Source organism: Dermochelys coriacea, chromosome 8, assembly GCF_009764565.3.
Source record: "Dermochelys coriacea isolate rDerCor1 chromosome 8, rDerCor1.pri.v4, whole genome shotgun sequence".
Taxonomy (NCBI): Eukaryota; Metazoa; Chordata; order Testudines; family Dermochelyidae; genus Dermochelys; species Dermochelys coriacea.
The window spans coordinates 828,151-851,701 of record NC_050075.1 but is presented as its reverse complement, the minus strand read 5'-3'; the positions used below and the strand labels follow the sequence as shown (position 1 = coordinate 851,701).

General features: G+C 63.1%; 1 protein-coding gene across 4 annotated transcripts; it reads left to right on the top strand.

Moving 5' to 3' along the window:
• Positions 1-3,004: 3,004 nt before the first annotated feature.
• DDX41 (DEAD-box helicase 41) lies at positions 3,005-22,766 on the top strand. 4 transcript variants are annotated; one of them, XM_043491491.1, is made up of 18 exons: positions 3,097-3,255; positions 3,327-3,425; positions 4,489-4,648; positions 4,747-4,821; positions 5,242-5,302; positions 6,907-7,043; positions 7,309-7,381; positions 7,572-7,725; positions 7,848-7,984; positions 8,335-8,497; positions 9,039-9,170; positions 9,358-9,429; positions 9,719-9,815; positions 12,019-12,168; positions 13,362-13,433; positions 13,960-14,070; positions 14,645-15,671; positions 18,853-18,989. In XM_043491491.1, exons 1-17 carry the CDS (start codon positions 3,232-3,234, stop codon positions 14,779-14,781), a joined length of 1,854 nt encoding a protein of 617 aa, XP_043347426.1. In that variant the 5' UTR covers positions 3,097-3,231; the 3' UTR covers positions 14,782-15,671; positions 18,853-18,989. The 4 variants fall into 4 exon arrangements, with proteins under 4 accessions (XP_038269612.1, XP_043347427.1, XP_043347426.1 ...); XM_038413684.2 differs by lacking the exon at positions 18,853-18,989 and having other exon boundaries at positions 3,005-3,255; positions 14,645-15,961; XM_043491492.1 differs by lacking the exons at positions 12,019-12,168; positions 18,853-18,989 and having other exon boundaries at positions 3,096-3,255; positions 14,645-15,961.
• The last annotated feature ends 785 nt before the right edge of the window (positions 22,767-23,551 follow it).

Here is a 23,551-nt window from a genome sequence, read left to right as displayed (position 1 = left end):
GTCTGGGGGCGGAGATCGGGGCCTGGGGGGGAAGCTGGGGGAGGAGCAGGGTCTGGGGGCAGAGATCGGGGACCTGGGGGGAAGCTGGGGGAGGGGCAGGGTCTGGTGGGCAGAGATCGGGGCTGGGGGGAAGCTGGGGGAGGGGCAGGGCTGGGGGACGGAGATCGGGGCCTGGGGGGGAAGCTGGGGGAGGGGGCAGGGTCTGGGGGGCAGAGATCGGGGCCTGGGGGGGAAGCGGGGGAGGGGCAGGGTCTGGGGGGTGGAGAGCGGGGGGGCAGGGTCTGGGGGCGGAGATCAGGGCCTGGGGGGGAAGCTGGGGGAGGGGCAGGGTCTGGGGGCGGAGATCGGGGCCTGGGGGGAAGCTGGGGGAGGGGCAGGGTCTGGGGGCAGAGATCGGGGCCTGGGGGGAAGCTGGGGGAGGGGCAGGGTCTGGGGGCAGAGATCGGGGTCTGGGGGGGAAGCTGGGGGAGGGGCAGGGTTTGGGGGCAGAGAGCGGGGCCTGGGGGGGAAGCTGGGGGAGGGGCAGGGTCTGGGGGCGGGAGATGGGTCTGGGGGAAGCTGGGGGAGGGGCAGGTCTGGGGGCGGAGATCGGGTCCTGGGGGGAAGCTGGGGGGAGGGGCAGGGTTCTGGGGGGGAGATCGGGGCTGGGGGGAAGCTGGGGGAGGGGGAGGGTCTGGGGGCGGAGATCGGGGCCTGGGGGGGAAAGGGGGGGAGGGGGGGTCTGGGGGCGGAGATCGGGGCCTGGGGGAAGCTGGGGGGGGGCAGGGTCTGGGGGCGGAGATCGGGGCCTGGGGGGAAGCTGGGGGAGGGGCAGGGTCTGGGGGAGGAGATCGGGGCCTGGGGGGGAAGGTGGGGAGGGGCAGGGTCTGGGGGCGGAGATCGGGGCCTGGGGGGGAAGCGGGGGAGGGGCAGGGTCTGGGGGCGGAGATCGGGGCCTGGGGGGGAAGCTGGTGGAGGGGCAGGGTCTGGGGGCGGAGAGGGGCCGGGGGGGAAGGGGGGAGGGGCAGGGTCTGGGGGCGGAGAGCGGGGCCTGGGGGGAAGCTGGGGGAGGGGCAGGGTCTGGGGGCGGAGATCGGGGCCTGGGGGGAAGCTGGGGGAGGGGCAGGGTCTTGGGGGCGGAGATCGGGGCCTGGGGGGGAAGCTGGGGGCGGAGATCGGGGTCTGGGGGGAAGCTGGGGGAGGGGCAGGGTCTGGGGGCGGAGAGCGGGGCCTGGGGGGGGAAGCTGGGGGAGGGGCAGGGTCTGGGGGCGGAGGAGCGGGGCGTGGGGGGGAAGCTGGGGGAGGGGCAGGGTCTGGGGGCGGAGATCGGGGCTCTGGGGGGAAGCTGGGGGAGGGGCAGGGTCTGGGGGGAGAGATCGGGGCCTGGGGGGGAAGCTGGGGGAGGGGCAGGGTCTGGGGGCGGAGAGCGGGGCCTGGGGGGGAGCTGGGGGAGGGGCAGGGTCTGGGGGCGGAGATCGGGGCCTGGGGGGGAAGCTGGGGGCAGGGGCAGGGTCTGGGGGCGGAGAGCGGGGGCTGAGGGGGAAGCTGGGGGAGGGGCAGGGTCTGGGGGGCGGAGAGCGGGCCTGGGGGGAAGCTGGGGGAGGGGCAGGGTCTGGGGGCGGAGATGGGGGCTGGGGGGGAAGCTGGGGGAGGGGCAGGGTCTGGGGGCGGATGACGGGGCCTGGGGGGGAAGCTGGGGGAGGGGCAGGGGTCTGGGGGGGTAGAGATCGGGGCCTGGGGGAAGCTGGGGGAGGGGCAGGGTCTGGGGGCGGAGATCGGGGTCTGGGGGGAAGCTGGGGGAGGGGCAGGGTCTGGGGTCAGAGATCGGGGTCTGGGGGGAAGCTGGGGGAGGGGCAGGGTCTGGGGGCGGAGATCGGGGCCTGGGGGGGAAGCTGGGGGAGGGGCAGGGTCTGCGGGCGGGAGATCGGGGCTGGGGGGGAGCTGGGGGAGGGGCAGGGTCTGGGGGCGGGGAGAGCGGGGCCTGGGGGGGAAGCTGGGGGAGGGGCACGGTCTGGGGGCGGAGAGCGGGGGCCTGGGGGGAAGCTGGGGAGGGGCAGGGTCTGGGGGCGGAGATCGGGGACCTGGGGGGGGGAAGCTGGGGGAGGGGCAGGGTCTGGGGGGCGGAGAGCGGGGCCTGGGGGGGAAGCTGGGGAGGGGCAGGGTCTGGGGCGGAGATCGGGGCCTGGGGGGGAAGGTGGGGAGGGGCAGGGTCTGGGGGCGGAGATCGGGGCCTGGGGGGGAAGCTGGGGGAGGGGCAGGGTCTGGGGGCGGAGATCGGGGTCTGGGGGGAAGCTGGGGGAGGGGCAGGGTCTGGGGTCAGAGATCGGGGTCTGGGGGGAAGCTGGGGGAGGGGCAGGGTCTGGGGGCGGAGATCGGGGTCTGGGGGGAAGCTGGGGGAGGGGCAGGGTCTGGGGGCGGAGATCGGGGCCTGGGGGGAAGCTGGGGGAGGGGCAGGGTCTGGGGGCGGAGAGCGGGGCCTGGGGGGGAAGCTGGGGGAGGGGCAGGGTCTGGGGGCGGAGATCGGGGCCTGGGGGGAAGCTGGGAGGGGCAGCTGGGGCGGGAGCCGGGGCCTGGGGGGAAGCTGGGGGAGGGCAGGGTCTGGGGCGGAGAGCGGGGCCTGGGGAAAGCTGGGGGAGGGGCAGGGTCTGGGGGCGGAGATCGGGGTCTGGGGGGGGAAGCTGGGGGAGGGGCAGGGTCTGGGGTCAGAGATCGGGGTCTGGGGGGAAGCTGGGGGAGGGGCAGGGTCTGGGGGCGGAGAGCGGGGCCTGGGGGGGAAGGTGGGGGAGGGGCAGGGTCTGGGGGCGGAGAGCGGGGCCTGGGGGGAAGCTGGGGGAGGGGCAGGGTCTGGGGGCGGAGATCGGGGCCTGGGGGGGAAGCTGGGGGAGGGGCAGGGTCTGGGGGCGGAGATCGGGGCCTGGGGGGGAAGCTGGGGGAGGGGCAGGGTCTGGGGGCGGAGAGCGGGGCCTGAGGGGGAAGCTGGGGGAGGGGCAGGGTCTGGGGGCGGAGAGCGGGGGGCGGGGTCTGGGGGGGCGGAGACCAGCGCGCGGCGGCCGGGCCGCTCCGCCCCGAGCCCGGCGCTGGCGGCCTCCGTAAGCGACTCGCTAAGTTTGTCCTTCGGCGCAGCCCGTCCTGCGCGTCGCCCTCACCCGGTCCGTCCGCGGGGCGTTGCTTAGCGACAGGGCCCGCCCCTGGCCCAGCGCCGACGCTCGTTGGCTCCGCGCGTTTCGCCGGCGAGGCCGCGGGGACCGGAGCATGGAGTGCGGAGGCGACCGGAAGGTGCGAGCCCCTCCCCCCCCGCTCCCGCCCGGGAGCCGCGGCCCGTGACGTGACCTTGTGTCTCCCCGCAGAGGCCGCGCGAGGAGCCGGCGGAGGGGTCGGGCCCGTCCGGGGAGGACGATGACGGATACGTGCCCTACGTGCCGGTCAAGCAGCGGAAGCAGGAGATGGTGACGGGGGGAAGGGCCGGGCGGGAGTGTGGGGCTGGGGTCTGGGGCGGGTGTGGGGAGGGGGGGTTGGGGTTGGGGCGGGGGGCCGGGTTGGGGCGGGGGTCTGGGGCAGGTGTGGGGAGGGGGGGTTGGGGCGGGTGTGGGGAGGGGGGGCCGGGTTGGGGCGGGGGTCTGGGGCGGGTGTGGGGAGGGGGGGCCGGGTTGGGGCGGGGGTCTGGGGCAGGTGTGGGGAGGGGGGGTTGGGGCGGGGGTCTGGGGCGGGTGTGGGGAGGGGGGGCCGGGTTGGGGCGGGGGTCTGGGGCAGGTGTGGGGCGGGGGTCTGGGGCGGGTGTGGGGAGGGGGGGCCGGGTTGGGGCGGGGGTCTAGGGCTGGGGTGGGGAGGGGGGCCGGGTTGGGCCGGGGCGGGTGTGGGGAGGGGGGGCTGGGTTGGGCCGGGGGTCTGGGGCGGGTGTGGGGAGGGGGGGCTCGGTTGGGCCGGGGGTCTGGGGCGGGTGTGGGGAGGGGGGTCCGGGTTGGGGCGGGTGTGGGGAGGGGGGGCCGGGTTGGGCCGGGGTGGGTGTGGGGAGGGGGGGGCCGGGCTGGGGGTGGGGCGGGGGTCTGGGGCGGGTGTGGGGAGGGGGGGCCGGGTTGGGGGGTGTGTGGGGAGGGGGGGCCGGGTTGGGCCGGGGCGGGTGTGGGGAGGGGGGGGCCGGGCTGGGGGTGGGGAGGGGGGGTTGGTGTCATCACCCCCAGTTGCCGTGGTGCTCGTGGCCCCAGTCCCGGCTTGTGAGCGCTCTGCCTCTGGGCATGGGCCGCGGGGGGCTGCCCATAAGAGGTGGGGCTGGTAGGTTCAATTCCACACCCTGAGCAGAGCCCCTGTGGCCCCGGGCAGGTCGCTGGGGCTGTAATGGGGATGGCATCATGGTCCCGCAGGGCAGATTGCAGGGGGCCATGTGGGTGGATAAAGGGGGGGTCTCCTCCCCCCCAAGACTGACCTTCCTCTTCTCACTGGCAAGGGCACAACGGGGCAGGGGAACTCTGTCTCCTGTAACGGGGCCCATGTGGCTTCTCTGTGCTCCCACAGCTGCAGAAGCTGCTACAGATGCGCAGGAAGGGGGTGCTGGAGGAGGAGCAGAGGGACAGTAGCAATGAACACCGAGGTGATGAAGATGATATTCCTCTGGGCCCCCAGTCCAACGTCAGCCTCCTGGACCAGCATCAGCACCTTAAAGAGAAGGCGGAAGGTAGGGCTGGCAGGAGGAGGAGGGGGTCCCTTAGGGTGGCTTGTGGCTGGGGAGTAATCTGTGGGCAGCACATAACTCCCTTTCTCGACCCTCCACAGCGCGCAAGGAGTCAGCCAAGGAGAAGCAGCTGAAGGAGGAGGAAAAGATCCTGGAGAGCGTGGCAGAGGGTCGAGGTGGGTCGTGCTGGGATTGAGGGCTGCGGGGGAAGTGGAGTTGGCTGTGAGGTGACTTTCACTCTTCTTCCCTGCCTGTTGCTGGCAAAGCGACAGAGGGAAAAGGTGACAGTGCTCATGCTGTCCTCATGTGGAAGCCCAGCCAGCTGGTGTGGGGTTCAACAGTCCCAGCCTCTCCCTAGCTCCTGCTGCTCTCTCTGGAGAGAGTGAGTCATGCTGTTCGGAGTTGCTGACCCAGCAGGGCCCCACATGCACAGAGAGGGACAATTCTCCACCACTTCACTCCTGTTCTGGCTCCCCCAAACATCCTTTGTCCTGACTGCCTCACTGCTAAACCTCTAGTCAAAGCCACGTGCCCAGCTGACCTTGGCCTAGCTCTCAAGAGCTGGCACTGATCCTCCGGTCTGTGTTTTTGTGCAGCTTTGATGTCCGTGAAGGAGATGGCAAAGGGCATCACCTATGACGATCCGATTAAAACCAGGTGCGCTCCATGGGGATACATTGGCTGTCAGATTGCAGCAGCTTTGTGCGAGCTGAAAGAAACTCTAGGCGGTGTGAACTAGTGGTTTGAGCCCTAGATTGGGGATTGGGAGCCTTGGTATTATTTTTGGAACTGGCAGCTGGGTGTTTGGACAAGCCATTTCCTCTGTCCCTCACTTTCTCCATCTGTAAAATTCGGGTGGTGACCCTGATTTCTTTTGTAGCAGGCTGTGAGGTCCCTAGCTGACAGTGCTATAGAAGAGCTAGGTATTGTCACTTACTGCACTGCAGGTCACACTGGGGATCCTTCTGGTTCATAGTGGGAGCAAATGCTCCTGCAAACTGCTAGCCCTGGGCTAAGTGCTGAGCCTTAGGGGGAGCCCCAGTGAAGGAAGCAGGAACTGAATCTCCCCACATACCAGCGCCATGGAACCTGCCTTCTCTGCTGGAGCCAGCTTTAGAGGTTCCTCCCTGGGCCTTAGTTGTGGCCCTGAAGATGCATGGCCATGGAATTGCCTGCGAATTCTCTCTCACTGCGTACTTGTGCTCCACACTGACCTGTCATTTCAAAATGGCTAGGCCATGCGATTCCAGAGCGAATCTCAAAAATGTGACTGATGTGGTGCTGCCTGCTTGACTCTGCAGAGAGCCTGAAAGCTTAGCTCGGAGAGTTCTGACCTGTCCCAGTCTCTTCGTTCGGGTTCCCATGGACCCACAGTTCTTTGGCTGTGAAAGCTGGCATTTTCCCAAGATGCCCTGGGATTCATCCTTCTGCTGTAGCCAGGTGCCAGCATGGTGTGGTAGTGTCTACTGTGTATATTGTGGTAACACACAGGGGGCTCGGTTGTGGCTCAGAGCCCCATGGTGCTAGGCTCTGCCCACGCACAAGTTTTGTGTGTCGGGCCCTGCTTGCAGCTGATCCTTGCTCCGCAGCCATCCTCAGCTGTGCACATTGTTCCATGAGTTGGAGCAGCAGGGCTGGGGCCCGGTCTCCAGATGGGGAATTGGGAAGGCAGACCCATGTGCTGGCGATCTAGGCAGCCTAGAGAGCAACGCAGCACCTGAGGCCTAGATAGGCTGCTGAGGGCTACAGCTTCTTCCCTGGCCTGTGGGGGGACCAGGCCCCATGGGGGGTATAACAGAAACATGGCCATGGGAAATACTCCTCAATAACTTGTACCCTGAGCCTCGCTGGGAGCGAAGGATATTCCAGCCTTGGCCATGGAATTAGCGGTTGATGCTGTAGAGTGGAGCAGTTGCTTCCATTGTACCCCAGTGCACATGGGAGCCAAAGCGCCAGACGGTACCTGGCCATTCTGCTCTGTGGCTGACAGTTCAATTACTCTGCTCTGGAAGTGGGCCCTGTGGGTGGGCTGTGTCCCCTCTTCATGGATGGCCCCAGCTTTTGCATTAGTGCCACTGGAGCCTGGAATCCTGGGGGGCTCGGGGCTCTGTCTGGGGGATCAACGAGTACGCAGCTGGGCCAGTCCGCCTGCCGCCTGCCCAAGCAAAGCAGTGTTGAGCTCTGGGTGCGTCAGTGAGTGCAGCTCAGTCAGTCTGGTTTTCCTGTTCCTTGCTGAACCTCCTCCCCCGCCCTCTCTGCAGCTGGAAGGCGCCGCACTACATCCTGGGCATGTCGGAGGCACGGCACGACCGGGTGCGCAGAAAGTACCACATCCTGGTGGAGGGCGAGGGCATCCCCCCACCCATCAAGAGCTTCAAGGAAATGAAGTTCCCGGCAGGTGACTTGGGGGCAGGGAGGAGTTGTTGGGGGGAGGCACCTTGGTGTGTAGTACCTGGAGGTCATAAATCCGATTCAGGGATCACAACCAGGCCCCCTCTGAGCTGCCGGTCCGGAGGCAAGGCCTGGAGGGGTGGGGAGGAGAGGAGATGCCACTGATGAAATAAATACTGTTGGCAACTGGATGGAGGGGAGGTGGGTCACAGCCCTATGTCCGGCCACTTTTGTGCTACTAACACCCCTCTCCCCCAACATTCTGTTCGCAGCTATCCTGAGGGGCCTGAAGAAAAAGGGAATCCAGCAGCCAACTCCCATCCAGATCCAGGGTATCCCCACCATGTGAGTGCTGTCTTCCCCAGCTCTGGGAGCACGGCCAGCAGGGTGAGACGGACACCCTGCCCTAGTGATACACTGTCCGCCTCCTTCCTAGCAGGGCAGAGCCCTGGCTGGGAACGCACAGGGTCTGGCACAGGGCTCCTCGCTGCTTCGGAGTCTCTTCCCGCTGACCCCCTCCCCATGTCTCCTGCAGCCTGTCCGGCAGGGATATGATTGGCATTGCATTCACTGGCTCAGGGAAAACCCTGGTGTTCACGCTCCCCGTCATCATGTTCTGCCTGGAGCAGGAGAAACGGCTGCCATTCTCCAAGAGAGAGGGACCCTATGGGCTCATCATCTGCCCCTCTGTAAGTGTGCTTGGCTCACGCGGGCAGGCCTGAGCCAAGGGTTTGCTTGGGCAATGTTGGATCGGGCATCAGCCAAGAGAGGCGGGTGTAGTGGGGGATAATGGACTCTCCTCTCTCTGTAGAGGGAGCTGGCCAGGCAGACCCACGGCATCCTTGAGTACTACTGCCGTCTGCTGCATGAGGACAGCCTGCCTCTGCTGCGCTGTGCCCTCTGCATCGGGGGCATGTCCGTCAAGGAGCAGATGGAGACTATCAAACAGTAAGTCCTGCTCCAGAGGACCCGTGGGCAGTACTCTTCCCTTCCTGTGTGGGCATCCCCAAGAGGATTGTACGCCGCAGCCTGTCTCACTGGGCGCAGCATCTCCTCAGGCCTGCTTGGGTGCCAGGGTTCTGAGCCTGCAGCCTCAGGACCCTGCAGGAGGGGATCAGTCTGAGGCGAAGGTGAGAAGGCTGGGGTGGGGGCTGGGCAGGGTGCCTGCCAGCAGCATGCGGCTGAGGGGTGCGGTGTGGGGTGCTGGGTCCCTGGCGAGGTGGGCAGCTCGCAGGGCCCTTTCTCCCCTGCAGCCAGATTGTGCAGGAGCCCTGATGCCTGCCTGTCCTCTCCTGCAGCGGTGTGCACATGATGGTGGCTACCCCGGGCCGCCTCATGGACCTGTTGCAGAAGAAGATGGTGAGCCTGGACATCTGTCGCTACCTGGCCCTGGATGAGGCCGACAGGATGATCGACATGGGCTTCGAAGGAGACATCCGCACCATCTTCTCTTACTTCAAGGTAGCTGGTGGGTAGGGGAGGTGTGGGTGCAGGGCAGCCGGTGTCCTGAAGGGTTTAATTCCCTTGTTTCCACTCCCTGGCCTGGCCCACTCAGGAGCCTGGAGGTGCGTGTTGCCAGCACAGCTTTCCACCTGCCCGGGGAACGCTGCGCCCAGCTCCCGGCCCGGGCCTCACTGGCCGCTGTGGAGCGCGAGGGTCCTGGCTGGCAGGGCTAATGGCTTCCTTGTCAGGTCCCAGCTGCTCCTGCCCCAGCCTGCCTCCTGCAGCTTATCACTGTGGGTAACAGCTCTGGCCTCCCAGCTTAGCACTGTATTTCTGCCCTGTCTCATGCCTGCTGTCCCATGTGCCCCTCTCTTGGGGCTCTGATCGTACCGTGTGTTGCCTCAACCCTGCTGGCACAAAGCTGTTCTCCAAGGGCCCTTGTGTAGGGAGTCTGGGGTGCCTGCCAGCACCCACTGGCTGTTGCTGAGATCAGCTTACCCCATTCGTTGTACTGGCTGAATGGCCGTACTAACCTCTCTGCCCTTGGCTCTCGGTCTAGGGCCAGAGGCAGACCCTTCTCTTCAGTGCCACCATGCCCAAGAAGATCCAGAACTTTGCCAAGAGTGCCCTGGTGAAGCCCATCACCATCAATGTGGGGCGAGCTGGAGCTGCCAGCCTGGATGTCATACAGGTGAGCTCCCGAATGCCCTGTGCTGGACCCCAGCGTGGCTAGGTCCTGGTGGCCCTGCCAGAATCCACTGTCTGCCAGAGGGATTTGCTCTGGGCTCTGCGACCTGTGCCTCCCAGACAATCCCAGCCCTGTGCGTATTCTCCCAGCTCCTGCTCCTCTCTGACTGGAGCCCTGTGTTTGTGCTCAGGAAGTGGAGTACGTGAAGGAGGAAGCCAAGATGGTGTACCTGCTTGAGTGCCTGCAGAAGACCCCGCCGCCCGTGAGTACTGCACACCGGCTGCCCCAGCAGCTTGTCGGGGGAGGGAGGGACTGTAGCTGCGCCTTCCGGTGGAATGCAGCCCTGATGCAGGCCAGCTCTTCCTGGCCCTGTGCCCCACCAGAGAGTAGGGGATAAACGAGACTGTGCTCAGGTGCTTTGGGGTCCACAGCACTCCATGCTGTGCCCAGGCTCTCAGCTGCAAACCTTCCAGCCAGCGGTTCTGCTGTAAGGGCACTGGTCAGTCCTGTGCAGCGCAGGGGTCTCTGTGCTGACGCTGGCCCTCTGGCAGGTGCTGATCTTTGCGGAGAAGAAGGCTGACGTTGACGCGATCCATGAGTACCTGCTGCTCAAGGGCGTGGAAGCGGTGGCCATACATGGAGGGAAAGGTCAGTGAGAGCTGCTCTTGTGCCCCGTGTCACACACGGGTAGCCATCCCAGCATGCACTGCTTTGAGGATCCCAGGCTGAGCACAGGGAGAAAGCCTCAATCAGATTGGCTGTGTTTGATGCCAGTCAGGTGCATCCCCAAGGGATTGGTAGCCAGGGCCCTGAAGTGCAGGGGCTGGAAAAGCCTTGGATGGGAGGTGTAAGCAGCTTGTCACCGAGAAGGATGCTGGTGACTGGATCCCTGCAGATGGATCCTTCCCCGTGCAAAGGCTCCCCCAGAGCAGGGTGTTCGACAGCCTGGCTGGCACAGGCTCCCCCAGAGAAAGTTAGATCAGGCCTTGCCAGAGGAGGTCCCCTTGCAGTGAGGGGCATAGGGCTTTTACCAGGGGAGCTGATGGACTCACCATTGTTTCGAGTCTGGAACGTGAGACTAGATGGCTTAAAAAGTTACGCTTGAATCCAGCTTCTGGGGGAAATCCCCCAGCCTGCATGCCTGGAGTGTTGCGCTGTATGGTCATCGCGGTCCTTTCTGGCCATGGACTCTGAATTACCCTGTTCCCCTACCTTCCCATGGCCCATGAAGGGGGTGAGTTGCATGCATGGCTCAGAACCCTGCCCCTCTGCATTAAGATAATGACTAATCCAGTCTCGGGCTTCAACTGGTCACCTGTGGGGGTCAGGCAGGAGATTTTTCTGTTGGTGCACAATTGCCTAGATGTACTCTGGGGTTTTCTCACCTTCCTCTGGGGTGCCAAGGATCGGCCACAGCTGGAGACAGGGCACCTCCCAGGTGGACCAGTGCTCCAAGGTGATGTCTGCATGCCAGACTGGTGGGTCTTGCTGACATGCTCAGGGTTTGGGCTCAAGAAGGAATTTCTCTCTAGGTCAGATTGGCTGGGAACCAAGGGCTTCTTCACCTTCCTCTGCAGTGTGGGGCATGGCCTGCCACCTGGGCAAATCTCACCAAGTCACTTCCCAGCTGCTGCAGGGGCCTCAGGTGCTGCTGACATCTCGCTGTCTCTTCTTCTCAGCCTGTGGCTCACAGCTGAGTCTTAAAGCATTTCAGTCCTTGGGCTCCATAGAGGGGTGTTTGTGAAATGCTCTGGCCTGTGAGACGCAGGAGGACAGACCGGATGACCTAACGGTCCTGTCTCTGAAACTCTGCAGCACCGACTTGACAACAAGAACCTCTTCTTTTGGTGCAATGCCTTCCTGTCAGACGCTTGCATGGGTGGGGTCAGTGCTTAGCCTCTTTCCCAGTGCTGCTTTCTCACGGATCGTTTTACCATCTTGCCCATCGTTTAGTTGTGTTCTCCAGGGCCCAGCTCACCCCACCCACATGTGCACCAGCTACGGGATAGCTCATAGCTGGCTCTCTGGGCCTTGCAGCTGCGCTCATCTTCAGGCCGGGCTGCTCGCCAGCCTGCAACCTTGGCGCTTGCTTGGGCACCCTGCCCCCATGCCAGTTCACTCCATGGCCTCATGCTGGGAGCATGCCATGGAATCCAGCTTACTGCCCCAACAGGAGCTGGGGAGCAGGAGGCAGAGGCAGGCGGGGCCGGGCAGGGCAGGGGTAGGAAGGCAAAGCATCAGGGCCCCTGGCAGCAGAAATGGTGCAGTAGAGAGTGTGAGATGGCAGGGTGGGATCCCTGTTCAAAGCTAGCAGTTCTGGCTCTCAGCAGACTGAAGCAGGTAGTGCTGCACCAGCCTAGCCTCTGTTCGCATTCCCCAGCCGGTTGCCACAGCCCTACGGCTAGAAACGTAATGGCTTTGAACGAAAGCAGGGTCTGTGGGGCCCTGAGACGCATTCTGAGGAATGCCTGTAGGGCAGTGCTGGGAAGGGACTAGGCAGTCCAGTTCCCAGGCCTCTGCTTTGAATCTGGCCCCAGCTCCCTAATGTGACGAGCTGTTCTGGGCTCAACTCCATTTGCCATGGGCCACGGCCAGGCAGGTCACCACACCAGGGGCAGGACCGAGGAAATGAGTGAGGCTTCCTTGGACCGGCTGCTCCCTCAGGCCCCCCATGGAACCCTGCCATGGTGTCTGACCCACAGGGCCCCCTGCCTCTGGTGCATGGGGGAGAGATCTGACTAGTTCTTGATATATCACTCTGTCCATGCCCCTAGTCTGAGGTGGGTTTGGGGGCGGGGCCCTGAGCTGGCAGAACTGGGCCTGCTCTAACCCTCTGTGCTGGGCCCTTCAGACCAGGAGGAGCGGACGAAGGCCATCGAGGCCTTCCGGGACGGGAAGAAGGACGTCCTGGTTGCCACCGACGTAGCCTCCAAGGGCTTGGATTTCCCAGCCATCCAGCACGTCATCAACTACGACATGCCAGAGGAGATCGAGAACTATGGTAGGGCAGAGGGCCCAAGGACGGGGGGAGGGAGGTGAGCCAGGCAGAGGTGTTACCCACACAAAATTCTCTGTTGTTCGCACGTTCTAGGGCGCTCACCTTTACGCAGTTCCTAGGGCTCCAGGTGAAAGGCTCAGGGCTCTACCCCTCCGTGGGCTCTGTGCAAACACGCTTTCCCTGTGGACTCGGGGCTTAATCTTTTGCTGGTTTACAGGGTCTTTTACCAGTGAAAGAGCCTCTCACAGTAATATCCTACTTAACCTCTATTTATTAACAATCACCAAAACAATGCACATGCTACACATACGATGCTTGCCACTCCCAGTAAGACAGAAGAACTTTTCTTGATGGCCAGTCAGATCAGGTCCATCTGGGGGACTCCAGTTTCTGCACGGTGTCATTGGGAGTGTTGAGGTCTGGCAGCTCTGATCTTTCGGGCTGTGTCCTGGAGTTGTTCCCAAAGAATGTCCTTTTGGACCCCAGTTTATATAGTGAAACTTGAGTCCTGCTTAGCTGTACCTTAAACAATCATTTTACTAACCAATCCTAACAAATTGAAACTAAAATCTCTAACCTATTCTACCCCACCACCTAAATTAATTTACACATAGCAAAATTAATTACGTAGCAGACAGAAACAATCGAAGAACCAGACAGAGATCATACAGACAAACAATAGGGAAGTGGGGACCATAATGATAATACAAGAAGAAATGAGGATTTCACAATTCCAGCTATTGAGAAGTGATTTCTTGCCAGGCAGACATCATCAAACTAAGTTTTCTTTAACCATCTTAAGATCTGTTTCTTTATCTGGTGATGGGGGTACTGTTCTCTTTAACAGCCTGATATGACATTGTTTTAGTCTAATTTAGATGGAAAGTGAGGATGTGACTCCTGCTTCTTAGCTAATGGCTGCTGCTTTTTTTAACCTGGCTGCAGAGGAAGGCCTTGCAATATGGCTACAGACAAAGGCCTTATAGAGGCTGAGCAAGGCAGATTGCTTTGCTTGCACTGATGGCTCGATTCAGGGGTGGGAGGACAGGTCCTTGGGCCTGTCCCTGCAGTGGCTGGACTCCATGTGGAAGGCAGTATCCTTGGGGTGGGGAGTTCCCCCGTCTGGGTGCTCAGCTGGATTCCTGCCTGGCTCTGCGGTCAATGGCCTGGGCCTGACTCTCTGTTTCTCCCCATAGTTCACCGAATTGGGCGTACGGGCCGCTCAGGGAACACCGGCATTGCCACCACCTTCATCAACAAGGCCTGTGGTGAGGGGCATGCGGGAGTGGGGCTGTGGCTGGCTGCTGTGCCCTTTGGATTTGCAGCAGTTGGGCTGAGCTGAGCCAGGAGTGTCTCTGCCCTGCCCTGGAAGCTTGCCCCTGGGCTGGGCTCAGCACTTTGAGGGGAAACCTCAAGGAACACCCACGTGCTGCAGAGAGTGGGCTGGGGCTCACTAGGGGGCACTCCCAGCACAGGCAGGGCTGGCCCCATGTGGCCCAAGGAGCAGGGCGGGTGACTCAGTAGAGTGGGCTGCTGTCCCTGAGACAGTGCTGCCCCGATGCCCATGCTAGGGGGTGCTGTGCTGCCCTGTGGGGTTTGCTGGCACTTACGGACTCCTCTTGTCCCCAGCTTGGCTGATTTCTCCCCCCCCCCCCCACCCCCACGCGCGCACAGTCTCAATTGGAGTGAGCATTGCCCTCTGTCCTGCTGTGACGCCCAGATCCAGTGAGCCCTTGTGGGGTGGGCAGAGCTGTCCCAGGCCAGGCTCAGTTCTCATGTTCCTCTCTGCCCCAGATGAGTCCGTGCTCATGGACTTGAAGGCGCTGCTGTTGGAGGCCAAGCAGAAGGTGCCCCCGGTGCTGCAAGTGCTGCACTGTGGGGATGAGACCATGCTGGATATTGGAGGTGAGGGTGTCATCAGCTCCCAGTGGCCCTAGGGGACGGGGCAGGGGGTGGGAGTGCCAGAGCACTGCTGCCTGTGTGGTGGTGCAGACACGGAGGAGGCAGGGCACTCTGGATCCCTACACTGCCCGGCTGGCAGGCCACTCCTTGGGCAAAGCACCCAGAGCTGGCACATCCAGGCCTCGGGGGGGAGGGATAGCTCAGTAGTTTGAGCGTTGGTTTGCTAAACCCAGGGTTGTGAGCTCAATCCTTGAGGGGCCATTTAGGGATTTGGGGCAAAAATTGGGGATTGGTCCTGCTTTGAGCAGGGGGTTGGACTAGATGATCTCCTGAGGTCCCTTCCAACCCTGATATTCTATGATATTCTATGAAAAGCCTCGGCACTCCCGGTGGTTGGAGCATTAGTCTGCAACTCCCTGCTCTGCCATGGTCTGGGGCTCAGCTCCCCATGTGATGGGCTGGCCCTGCCTCGGGGGGGTACTGGGCTGGGGCTGCTTCCCCCTGTGCTGTAGGGTATGTGCACTGTCACCACCACACCCCTGGCAAGCTACCTCTGACCCCACTTGCTCCATTGCAGGCGAGAGGGGCTGTGCCTTCTGTGGGGGCCTGGGCCACCGCATCACCGACTGCCCCAAGCTGGAAGCCATGCAGACCAAGCAAGTCAGCAACATTGGCCGCAAGGACTACCTGGCACACAGCTCCATGGACTTCTAGCCCAGCTTCTGGGATGCACTGCTGCCTGTGGTGTGTGCTTGCTGGGCCAGGCAGGAGAGTTCCCCGGAGCCCAGCAGCCTTAGCAGCTGGTCCCGCTTCTTCCCAAGAGCATCTTCTGCAGGCAGGTCCATGTCCCTTCCCTCTGGGCTCAGGCATGTCGTGAGGTGCCGTGCTGTGTGGGCCGTGGCCAGTGCTGCTCAGCCAGGCGCCGTGATTCCCTGCTCGGAGAGGAAGTATCGGTGCTATGCTGCAATGGCCCGTTACGTCAGCCAGTGTCAACATGCAGGCATGGGGCAAGCCAGGCCCCCAGCCTCTCACAGGCTCTGCAAAGCCCCTGAGCCCAGGGGAGCCATGGCCAGAAGCAGGAGCCAGAGGCAAAGCCCAGCCCTCATCATGCGGGGCTGGGCCCAGTGGCACCTGCCGAAGGCCTGGGGTTCTGAGGGGCAGCTGTGCTGGCCCCTGGGTGGTGGCTCACCTCACACGAGTTGCTCTGGGCTGGAAGGGCCCTGAGGCACTGGCTGACCCTCTGCTGCGGGCCAGCCCAGTGTGGTTGCTGGCTGCGGAGGAGTTGGGCGGCGGGGCACCGTCTCCAGGCTTGACTGTCTGAACCCAGCAGCCTCATGCAGGCTGCCGCTGTCTCTGCCATGCTCGTTCTGACCCATTGGTCTCCCTGGGGGACGTTGCTCCCCCACGCTGCCTGCCCCACACACCACAAAGGGGAAGTTACTGAGAAAGGAAGTCTCCCCGCACACTCACTCCGCTGCAGCGGCCACCACTCCCCATTACTGGCACCGCTGCCTTCTGCACACAGCCCTGCCAGGTCGGCTGGGCCCATGGAGACCCCCGTGAAGGCCGGGATCCTCTATGTCCAGCACTTGAAATTTGGAAAGGTAAAGGGGGGAGGGGCTGAAAGTGTTGGGCACAGGAGTGCAGGGGGAGGGGTGGTTAGTCTTCAGGCCCAACAAAGCGGAGCGGGAGTGGCCCCTGGTCACTGCCCCAGGACTGACCATGCTGTGTCTGATCTCAACCCCTGCTGGCCCCAGGGCACAAACTTCAGGCTTTGGGGCAGGGGGGCTCACCCAGGCAGCCCCCCTGTGTTACTGAGCCACGCCTGTCCCAGCTCTAAACTGCGTCATGTGAGTAACTCACTGAAATGTTAATAAACAGACTTAAAACAAAATTCAGAGCTTTGGGAGGTGGGGAGTTTGAACAGGGAGTCCCCCTTGCTATGTGCTGGGGGGAGTGGGGCACCCCAGGGAGGCACTGTCTGCTGGGGGAGGCTTGGGACCCCTATGGACCCCTTGGCACCCCCAACCTCTATGGCAACAGAACTGGAGGTTGTGATTGCTGCAGGGAACTATGGGAGATACAGCTGGTGGGAGACAAAGGGGTCACCTCGCCCTCTGCCCCTTTGCGCTGTCTCTGGGGAAGGGCTGCTGTCGCGGGTTCCTGGGGGCTAGATGCTGACTGCTATCTGAGGCTGAGGCTGGGGCTGGTGAGTCATGCTGGGCAGAGGGGGAGGGACAGGTTTCAGGTCAGGTCCCCAGAAGTCTTTCTGCAATGAGTGGGTGCAGGATCCCTCCTGGGCAGCTTCACCAATGTGCCTTGACCCTACTGGGGCACTGGGGACTCGGAGTAACAGCAGGCTTTGGGCGGGGGTGCCTAGTGGCTACCAGGGGGGCCTGTGGGCACAGCTTCCTCCAGGCCAAGTTCCAGGCTTTGGGAGCCGGGAGTCCTTTCTGCAAGGCAGCATCTCAGCTGCATGGCAGCATTGCCATGTACTTGGCTGTCCAGGCCCATGCTGGGTTTGTCCTTGGCCCCTCCTCAAGGGAGGGCTGGGGCTGTGGAATATGCAGCGAGCTCCCTGGTTGCCCAGGAATACGCCTGCCCCATGGAGCAGTGTGGGGAGGTTTGGGACAGGCTGGGGCCTGTCCCTTGGGCCGCAGGAATGCTGCACTGCCCCAGCCTGGCCCTTGGGCTCTGAGAGCCCCTGGGCTCGGCCATGCAGCACCTTGAAGGTAACGGCAGAGGCAGGGTCCTGACTGGGCAGCTTTGGCTGGGTCCCTGTCTGTGCTAACTGATGATGGACCCCTCAGCTGTGTTCTCTGCCCCCACCCCAACTGTGCCCAGTGTAGTGCCCCACATGCATGAGCTGAACAAAGAGCGGGGAAATTCCCCCCTTTGGGAACGGGGGGGGACTCTGTGTGCACATGGGAACTGCTTGTAGGGGTATAGATACCCGTGGGGAGGGGGCTTAGCCACTCCCCACCCCACCCCAGAAAAGTGTAGGGTTTGCATGATTAAAAGCAAGGCTGCTTTGGGAACAGCTTGTTCTATTACAATGGGCAAACACAGTTTGGCTGGGAGCCAAATTCCTCGCTGGGGGGCCGCTGCTGTTTTATTTATATGTAGTGCACTTCTTCCCCCCCCCCCATTGAAAAAAGCACTCTGCTCCCCTGCTGGGCTGGTATTTATGGCCTGGTGGGTGCTGCGAGCCAGGCTCACCTGCCTCTATCCCATAGTCTCTGCTGGGGCAGGCCCATGGACCCAGCTGCTGCCACACTGTTCTGTCCCACACCCCTGGGGGTGGGGGGCGCTCCCTCTCTCTTTCTCCCCTGCTGTGCTCTGGCAGGCCAGGTGCTGGCTGATGCAGACCCTCCCCAGGGAGGATGTGGCTGCTGCTGGCTCCGGGGCCTGGGCTCATGCAGCAGATGTGGGGCTGCTATCGAGAAAACAAGTGGCTCAAAATGGCTTAATTTGCATCAAGCTCTGGGCTAAAAACAGCCCCAGCAGCCCAGCCCAGTCCAGGGCCAAGGCGTAGCTCTGGAGAGGGCCGCTAGTGGGTACAGCAGGGAGCCCAGAATCAGGACTTGGGGCCTATCTTGCCCCATCGCTGGCTCGCTGCGTGGCCCCGTCTGGGTCGGGGAAGCCAATCTAACTGCTGGGGGCAGCTGTGCTGGCTAGACACTAGGCTGAGGCTCGGAAGCCTGTGGAATTGCCTCTTCCCCCACATCCTGCCCCATGGTGTTCATGACCCTGAGGCTCCAGGTACCTGCCCAAGGAGCGGATAGTCCAAATGCAGAGTAGGATCAGGGTGTCTTTGCAGGAGTGGGCCGTCCTCCAGCGCCTAGGGGCTGGGAAGGTGCCAAATGTCAGCAGGGCACCTGCCCAGTGGGCCCTCCCCGAACCCTTCTGTCTCCTGCTGGGAAAATCAGTCTGAAATCAACAAGATGAAACTCTCTAAAGACAAGTGCAGATTACTTCACTTAGGATGGAAAAATCAAATGTGCAGCTAGCTACCAGCTGGGGATTAAGTGACTAGGTGGTAATACACTGAAAAGGGTCAGGCCTAGCATGGATCATAAAGTGACTTGAGAGTCCCTGGCGTGATGCAGCTGTGCAAAAGGCTACTGTCACTCTGGCTGTATTAACTGCAGACAGGAGGTGACTGTCCCACTCGGCTGGGCCGCGTGAGGCTGAAACGCTGTGTCCAGTTGTTGGAGCCGCACTCAAGCGAAGATGTGGACAAATTGGAGAGACCAGAGGCAGCAGAGCAACAAACACGATGGAAGGTTTAGAAAATCTGCCCTGTGAGGAACGATTTAAAAAACTGGGCATTTAGTCCAGAGAAAAGCAACTGAGGGGGCACCAATCTGGGGAGGGCTTTTCTAAAGGGTGCTGTCTGCATGTCTGCTGAGGCAGGGCGAGGACCAATGGGCTTCAGACTGAGGGTAGGTAGCAGGAGAAACTGCCTGACTCTCCGGGTTGGTCAGCGCTGGGCCAGGTGGCCGGGCCAGGCTTTGGCATTCCTGGGGTGGGAGGGTTTTAAGACCATTTTGGACAAACCCATTGGAGGGGCCCGCTTGACTGAGTCCTGACCCGGTGCGGAGGCCTGGACTTGTGGCCCTCTGGCAGTCCCCTCCAGCCCTCATCTCTATCCGCCCCACCCTGCTCTCTGCCACCTCCTGCTGGCTGCCCCATGGGCACCAGGGGCAATTTGCATTGCTTTGTGGGCAAATAGGGCTGTGCTGGGAGCCCCTGGGGTGAGTCGTGCCCTATCTGCCCCCCCAGAAGTCCTGGAGGAAGGTGTGGGCGCAGCTCTTTGCCACCAACCCCTGTGGCATTGCCCGGCTGGAGACATGCGAAGTGCGGGACGATGGCTCTGGGCCAGAAAAGGCATCCCTGCGGAGGTGTGAGCGCCGGGTCATCCGGCTCGCAGACTGCGTTTCTGTGGGGCCCGCTGATGCCCACAGCTGCCCCAAGGATACGGCTGCCTTCTGCCTGAACACCATGGAGAAGAGCTACGTGCTGGCAGCCGAGCAGCGGGACGGGTGGATAGCACAGCTCTGCCAGCTGGCCTTCCAGGTACTGCCCCAACCAGCCCTGGGTACCGCTCCTCAGCACATGGGCTGACCCACCTAAGCTCCCTGGGCAGCGCCAGGAGACCCGGGGGGGTCTGATGGGGTGGGGCTGCCATAAACCAAAGCAACACTCCTGTGCTGGCATGACTCCATCTGCAATGACCTCCCAGATGCCATCATGACCTCGCCTGCACTGCCTCCTCCCCCTGGGTGCTGGCACGGCTCTGCATGGCCCCCCAACTCCGTCCACTCCCCCTGGGCGCTGGCATGGCCCCCGGCCCCTCCCCTGGGGGCTGGCATGGCCTCTGCCACAGGGAATCATATTTGGGTGCCAGGAGGGTGCAGCCTCTGTGTCCATGGGCAGGGAAGGGCAGGTGCCTGGGGGGGCTGCAGCTGCTCTGCTCTCTGCTTTCAGTGCACTAACGAGCCAGCACCTGGCAGCACCAGGGACCCCCCTGGACCCGATCTCCACGTGGAGGAAAACACCCTCTACTCATCCTGGCAGGACTGTACGTACAGCAGGGCACCATGTGGGTCAGGCACAGGGACCCCAGCAGAGGGGGAGGGGCTGGGAGCAGAGGACCTCCCCCCAGTCGGCTGGAGGGAGGCTGGAATTGGGGGCCTCGGAATGGAGGGGGAGGGTCTTCCTGCATGGGGTGCTTGGGGAGAGCAGAATGGCTGGAGATGTGGCTGGGGGCTGCTTCGGGCCGGGCAGTGATTCTGGCAGGGGGGATGCAGTGGGGCTGGGCAGTGAGGGGGGGAAATGCAGTGGGGCTGGGCAGTGACTGGCTGGCAGGCAGGAAGGGGGACACAGTGGGCCGGGCAGTGACTCTGGTGAGCAGGGAGGAACACAGTGGGGCCAGGCAGTGACTCTGACAGGCGGGAAGGGGGATGCAGTAGGGCCAGGCTGTGGCTTGGGCAGAAGGTGGGATGCAGTGGGGCCGGGCAGTGACTCTTGTGTGGGTTCGTTTCCCTGCAGTGAACGAGTTCCTGGTGCTGGTGCACAAGACGGATGCCTCTGCCAGGTGTGGCCTGAGTGGGCACTATCTGCTGGCTGCCTTGCCCAAGGGACTTGTGCTGAAGACCCCCCAGTCCCGCCAGTCCCTCCTCACCTGGCCCTACCCCTTCCTGCGCAAATTTGGCCATGACAAGGTACTGAGCTGCCTCCCGCAGGGGTCACCTCTGCCCTTGCAGTGCCAGGGGCCGCAGGAGCACCAGGGCAGGCCCAGCCCCGCCGTCTGCCTGCTCCAAGCCTGCATGGGCCCCTTGGGAAGACCCGAGCTCTCCGGGCAGGCGTCCATGGCCCAGCATCCCAGGTAACGCTGCTGTCTGCTCCCTGCAGGCCCTGTTCTCCTTCGAGGCTGGCCGCCGCTGCGACTCAGGTGAGGGCATCTTCACCTTGGCCACCAGCCGGGCCACTGAGCTGTGCAACCTCGTCTCCGCAGCCATCGCCCGCCAGAGCAGCAGCCTTCTGGGCAGGAGCAGCCCCCAAGCGCCGGAGCCTCTGGGCTCCAGGCAGGGAATGGAGCCCAGGCTGTGGAGCTCCCAGAGCCTGGAGGAAGCACTGCCGCCCTGGGCCCTGGAGGGTGCAGGGAGGCCATCCCTCCCTGTGGGGCTTTGTCCAGAGAGCGGACAGGCCCTGCCCTGCACCCTGGAGTCGGGGGGCTGTGCAGGGACAGGAGCTGAGCCCCCCATCGTCTATGCCTCCATCCACAGAGGCCTGCAGCCCCTGCTCGAGCCCTGGGGAGAGGCCAAGATGGAGCAGGGAGTGGCCAGGGCATTCTGTGGGCAGGGGCTCCGGGTTTCGGAGCATCTCTATGAGAACCTCTACACGCTGGGCCGCTCCTGCTCCGTTGAGGGGGAGGGGTCCTCATTCCTGGGCTCCAGGGGCTCCCCGGAAGGGAGCAGCACCGACCTGGCCCCCATCTACGACAACAGCTGCATGGTGTCCAAGCGCTGGAGCAGCCCCCTGGCTCCCAGCACAGGGCCCAGCCCCTCCCTGGAGGCCCAGTACAAGCAGCTGCTGGACCAGGAGGGGCAGGAGCGAGGCGAGGAGGGGGAGGAGGATGCTCTAGTCAGTTCCCTCCCTAGGGCCACAGTTAACAGTGGCTTCAGGAAGCTAGTCACCCTCCTAAGCCACAATGTAGCCCCCAAGGTGCCTGGCAAGAGCTCCAGCACCCTGGACAGGGCCTAGCCCCCCTGCTGGGCAGCTTCGGGCACAGGCTGGCGGTGAGGGTGGCATGCAGCCTGCAGCTCCCCCTACACTGAGATTCACCCTAGCCCTGATCACACGGCTGGGTCAGCCAAGGCCAGCCCCTAGCTCTCCCCTGCCCTGCCTGAGCCCAAACCCCGGGAGAGAAGCTGGCCCAGGACTCCTGGGTTACTCGGGCAGGTGCCTGGGTGAAGCTCAGTCATTCCAGCGGGATGGTGGCTGCTCCCAAGCCTGGCATAGGCTGACTTTGCCCTTGGCACCTGGGCCCCTCTGCAGGGACAGGGACAGATTCTGCCCAGACCTGACCTTCCCCTTTGAAGGTGGGGGAGGGAGGGACTGAGCCAGCGTGGCCTCATGGCCCTATGCTGAGGGCATTGTCAGGGCCTGGGGCTCTGTCGGGTGAATGGGCAGTGCCCGGTGGGTAATGGGGAGGGGTGACCCTGCCAGGAGGGTGGCCACATGGCAGCTGCCTGGCACAGACTCCCCAGCCGTGCTCAAACGGCAGGGGAAGGTCGGAGTGTAGCTGGGGGCAACACTGGCGGGAGCAGTCGGGAGGCAGCCTGGGCTCCCTGTTCTAATTGCTCCACTGCCCACAGCTAGCAGCCAGTGCACCCCAGGTGAGCTAGGAGCAGGCAGGCGGTGCTGGCGCTAACACTGCAGGGGAGAGTGGCCACCAGGGGCAGCCCAATGTCCCGTCCCACCCTGGGTCCTGTCGGCTGCCAGGGGCCAGCGCCGGGCACTTCAGAGGGAGTGAACAGAACAGGGTGAGTGTGAGCAATTCGTACCCTGGATTCCAGCCCCAGGTGCTGGCAGTCAGAGGTTAGGGCACCTGGAGAGTGGGGTTGTGTCCCTGCCCATCCTGGCTAACAGCCTTCAATGGACCTGTCTGCCATGAATTTACCTAGTTCTTTTTTCAACCCTGGTATAGTTTTGGCCTTCACAACATCCTCTGGCAAAGAGTTCCCCAGGCTGACTGTGCGTTGTGTGAATAAGTACTTCCTTTTGTTTGTTTTAAACTTACTGCCTGTATGAGAAGTAAATAACACGTCCCTAGTCACTCTCTCCACCCCAGCCATCATTTATGGACCTCTCTCCTCTCCCCCTGAGTCCTCTCTTTTCCAAGCTATGCAGTACCAGTCTTATTAACCTCTCCCATGGCAGCTGTTCCAGATCCACAGAGGAGGTGTCCTGGGTGCCTCTGGCTGACTCCTTGCAGAGGATGGGCCCCGGCCTTCAGTTGCCAGGATACAGAGTGTCGGCCATTGTCTGGGTCTAGGCAGCATGACCCCTGCCCTCTGGGGTCTCTGTAAGGATCACACACCATTGTCCCAGCACTGAGATACTTGTGCAACACAGAGGGGAAACTGAGGCACACACCATGTTCATACAAAACATTAAAAAAGCTTCCCCTTTGTCACAGGAGGGCATTTCGGGGGGCCAGGGTAGGGTGGGATGGATCTGCCTTGTGCTGCACCTCTCCCAGCAGCTCGGGACCCCACCCAGGCTCTGTCCCATGTGGGTCCCACTTGCTGGTAGCTTCCCGCACCAGCCACTGTGGAGCCAGCAGGGTTCATCCTGCGGTGGGTGGCTTCTCCCCAGTGTGTTCCACTCAGCCCAGGAGGAAGCGGGCCCTGCTGCAGGCAACAGTGCAGTGCTGGCATCTCCGCGGCTGGGCTGGGCACCACAAGCACAAGCCTTCTCCAGCTGTTAGCTCCGAGTGGGCGGGAGCTGCTCCCTGAAACCTGAGCGCGGCTCAGGAGCAGCCGGAGCCGGGCCCGCCTCTTGTGGCACCCGGAACCTGGGCCCCTTGTGCCCAGCAGAAGGAGGCAGCTGCCCAGTTTGCCCGACAGGTTCTGCACCTCTTGAAGTGGGAGAGGGTTGCTGGGGGCCAGCTGGAGCCCAGCTGGCCAGGGAGGCAAAGGGGCCGAGCCGCGTCAACGTTTTGCCTGAAGCACGGGGATGGTGGGGGCAGCTGCCATGCAGCCGCTTTTGCTCCGGGGATGTGTGCCCTGTGCCGTGAGCATGCAGGAGCCGTGGGGGCACACAGGGCTTGGGCCCAACTCTGGCCTGCAGAGCTGCCAGCTGCTGGCAAGACTCCCAGTCAAGCTGAGCCCAGCCAGGTGGGTGCCTTGCCCCCGGGAGCTGTGCTGGGCCACGCCGCTGTGGGGGGCAGGCAGCACTGAGCGCTCTGCCAGGG

What these genes read in the sequence shown, in the direction of transcription:
- DDX41 (XM_043491491.1), top strand. Translation starts at nt 3,232, where the DNA reads ATGGAGTGCGGAGGCGACCGGAAG. An exon ending in ATCCAGGGTATCCCCACCAT is followed by an intron (nt 7,382 to 7,571) that starts GTGAGTGCTGTC and finishes TGTCTCCTGCAG; the next exon opens with CCTGTCCGGCAGGGATATGA. An exon ending in AGAGGAGATCGAGAACTATG is followed by an intron (nt 12,169 to 13,361) that starts GTAGGGCAGAGG and finishes TTCTCCCCATAG; the next exon opens with TTCACCGAATTGGGCGTACG.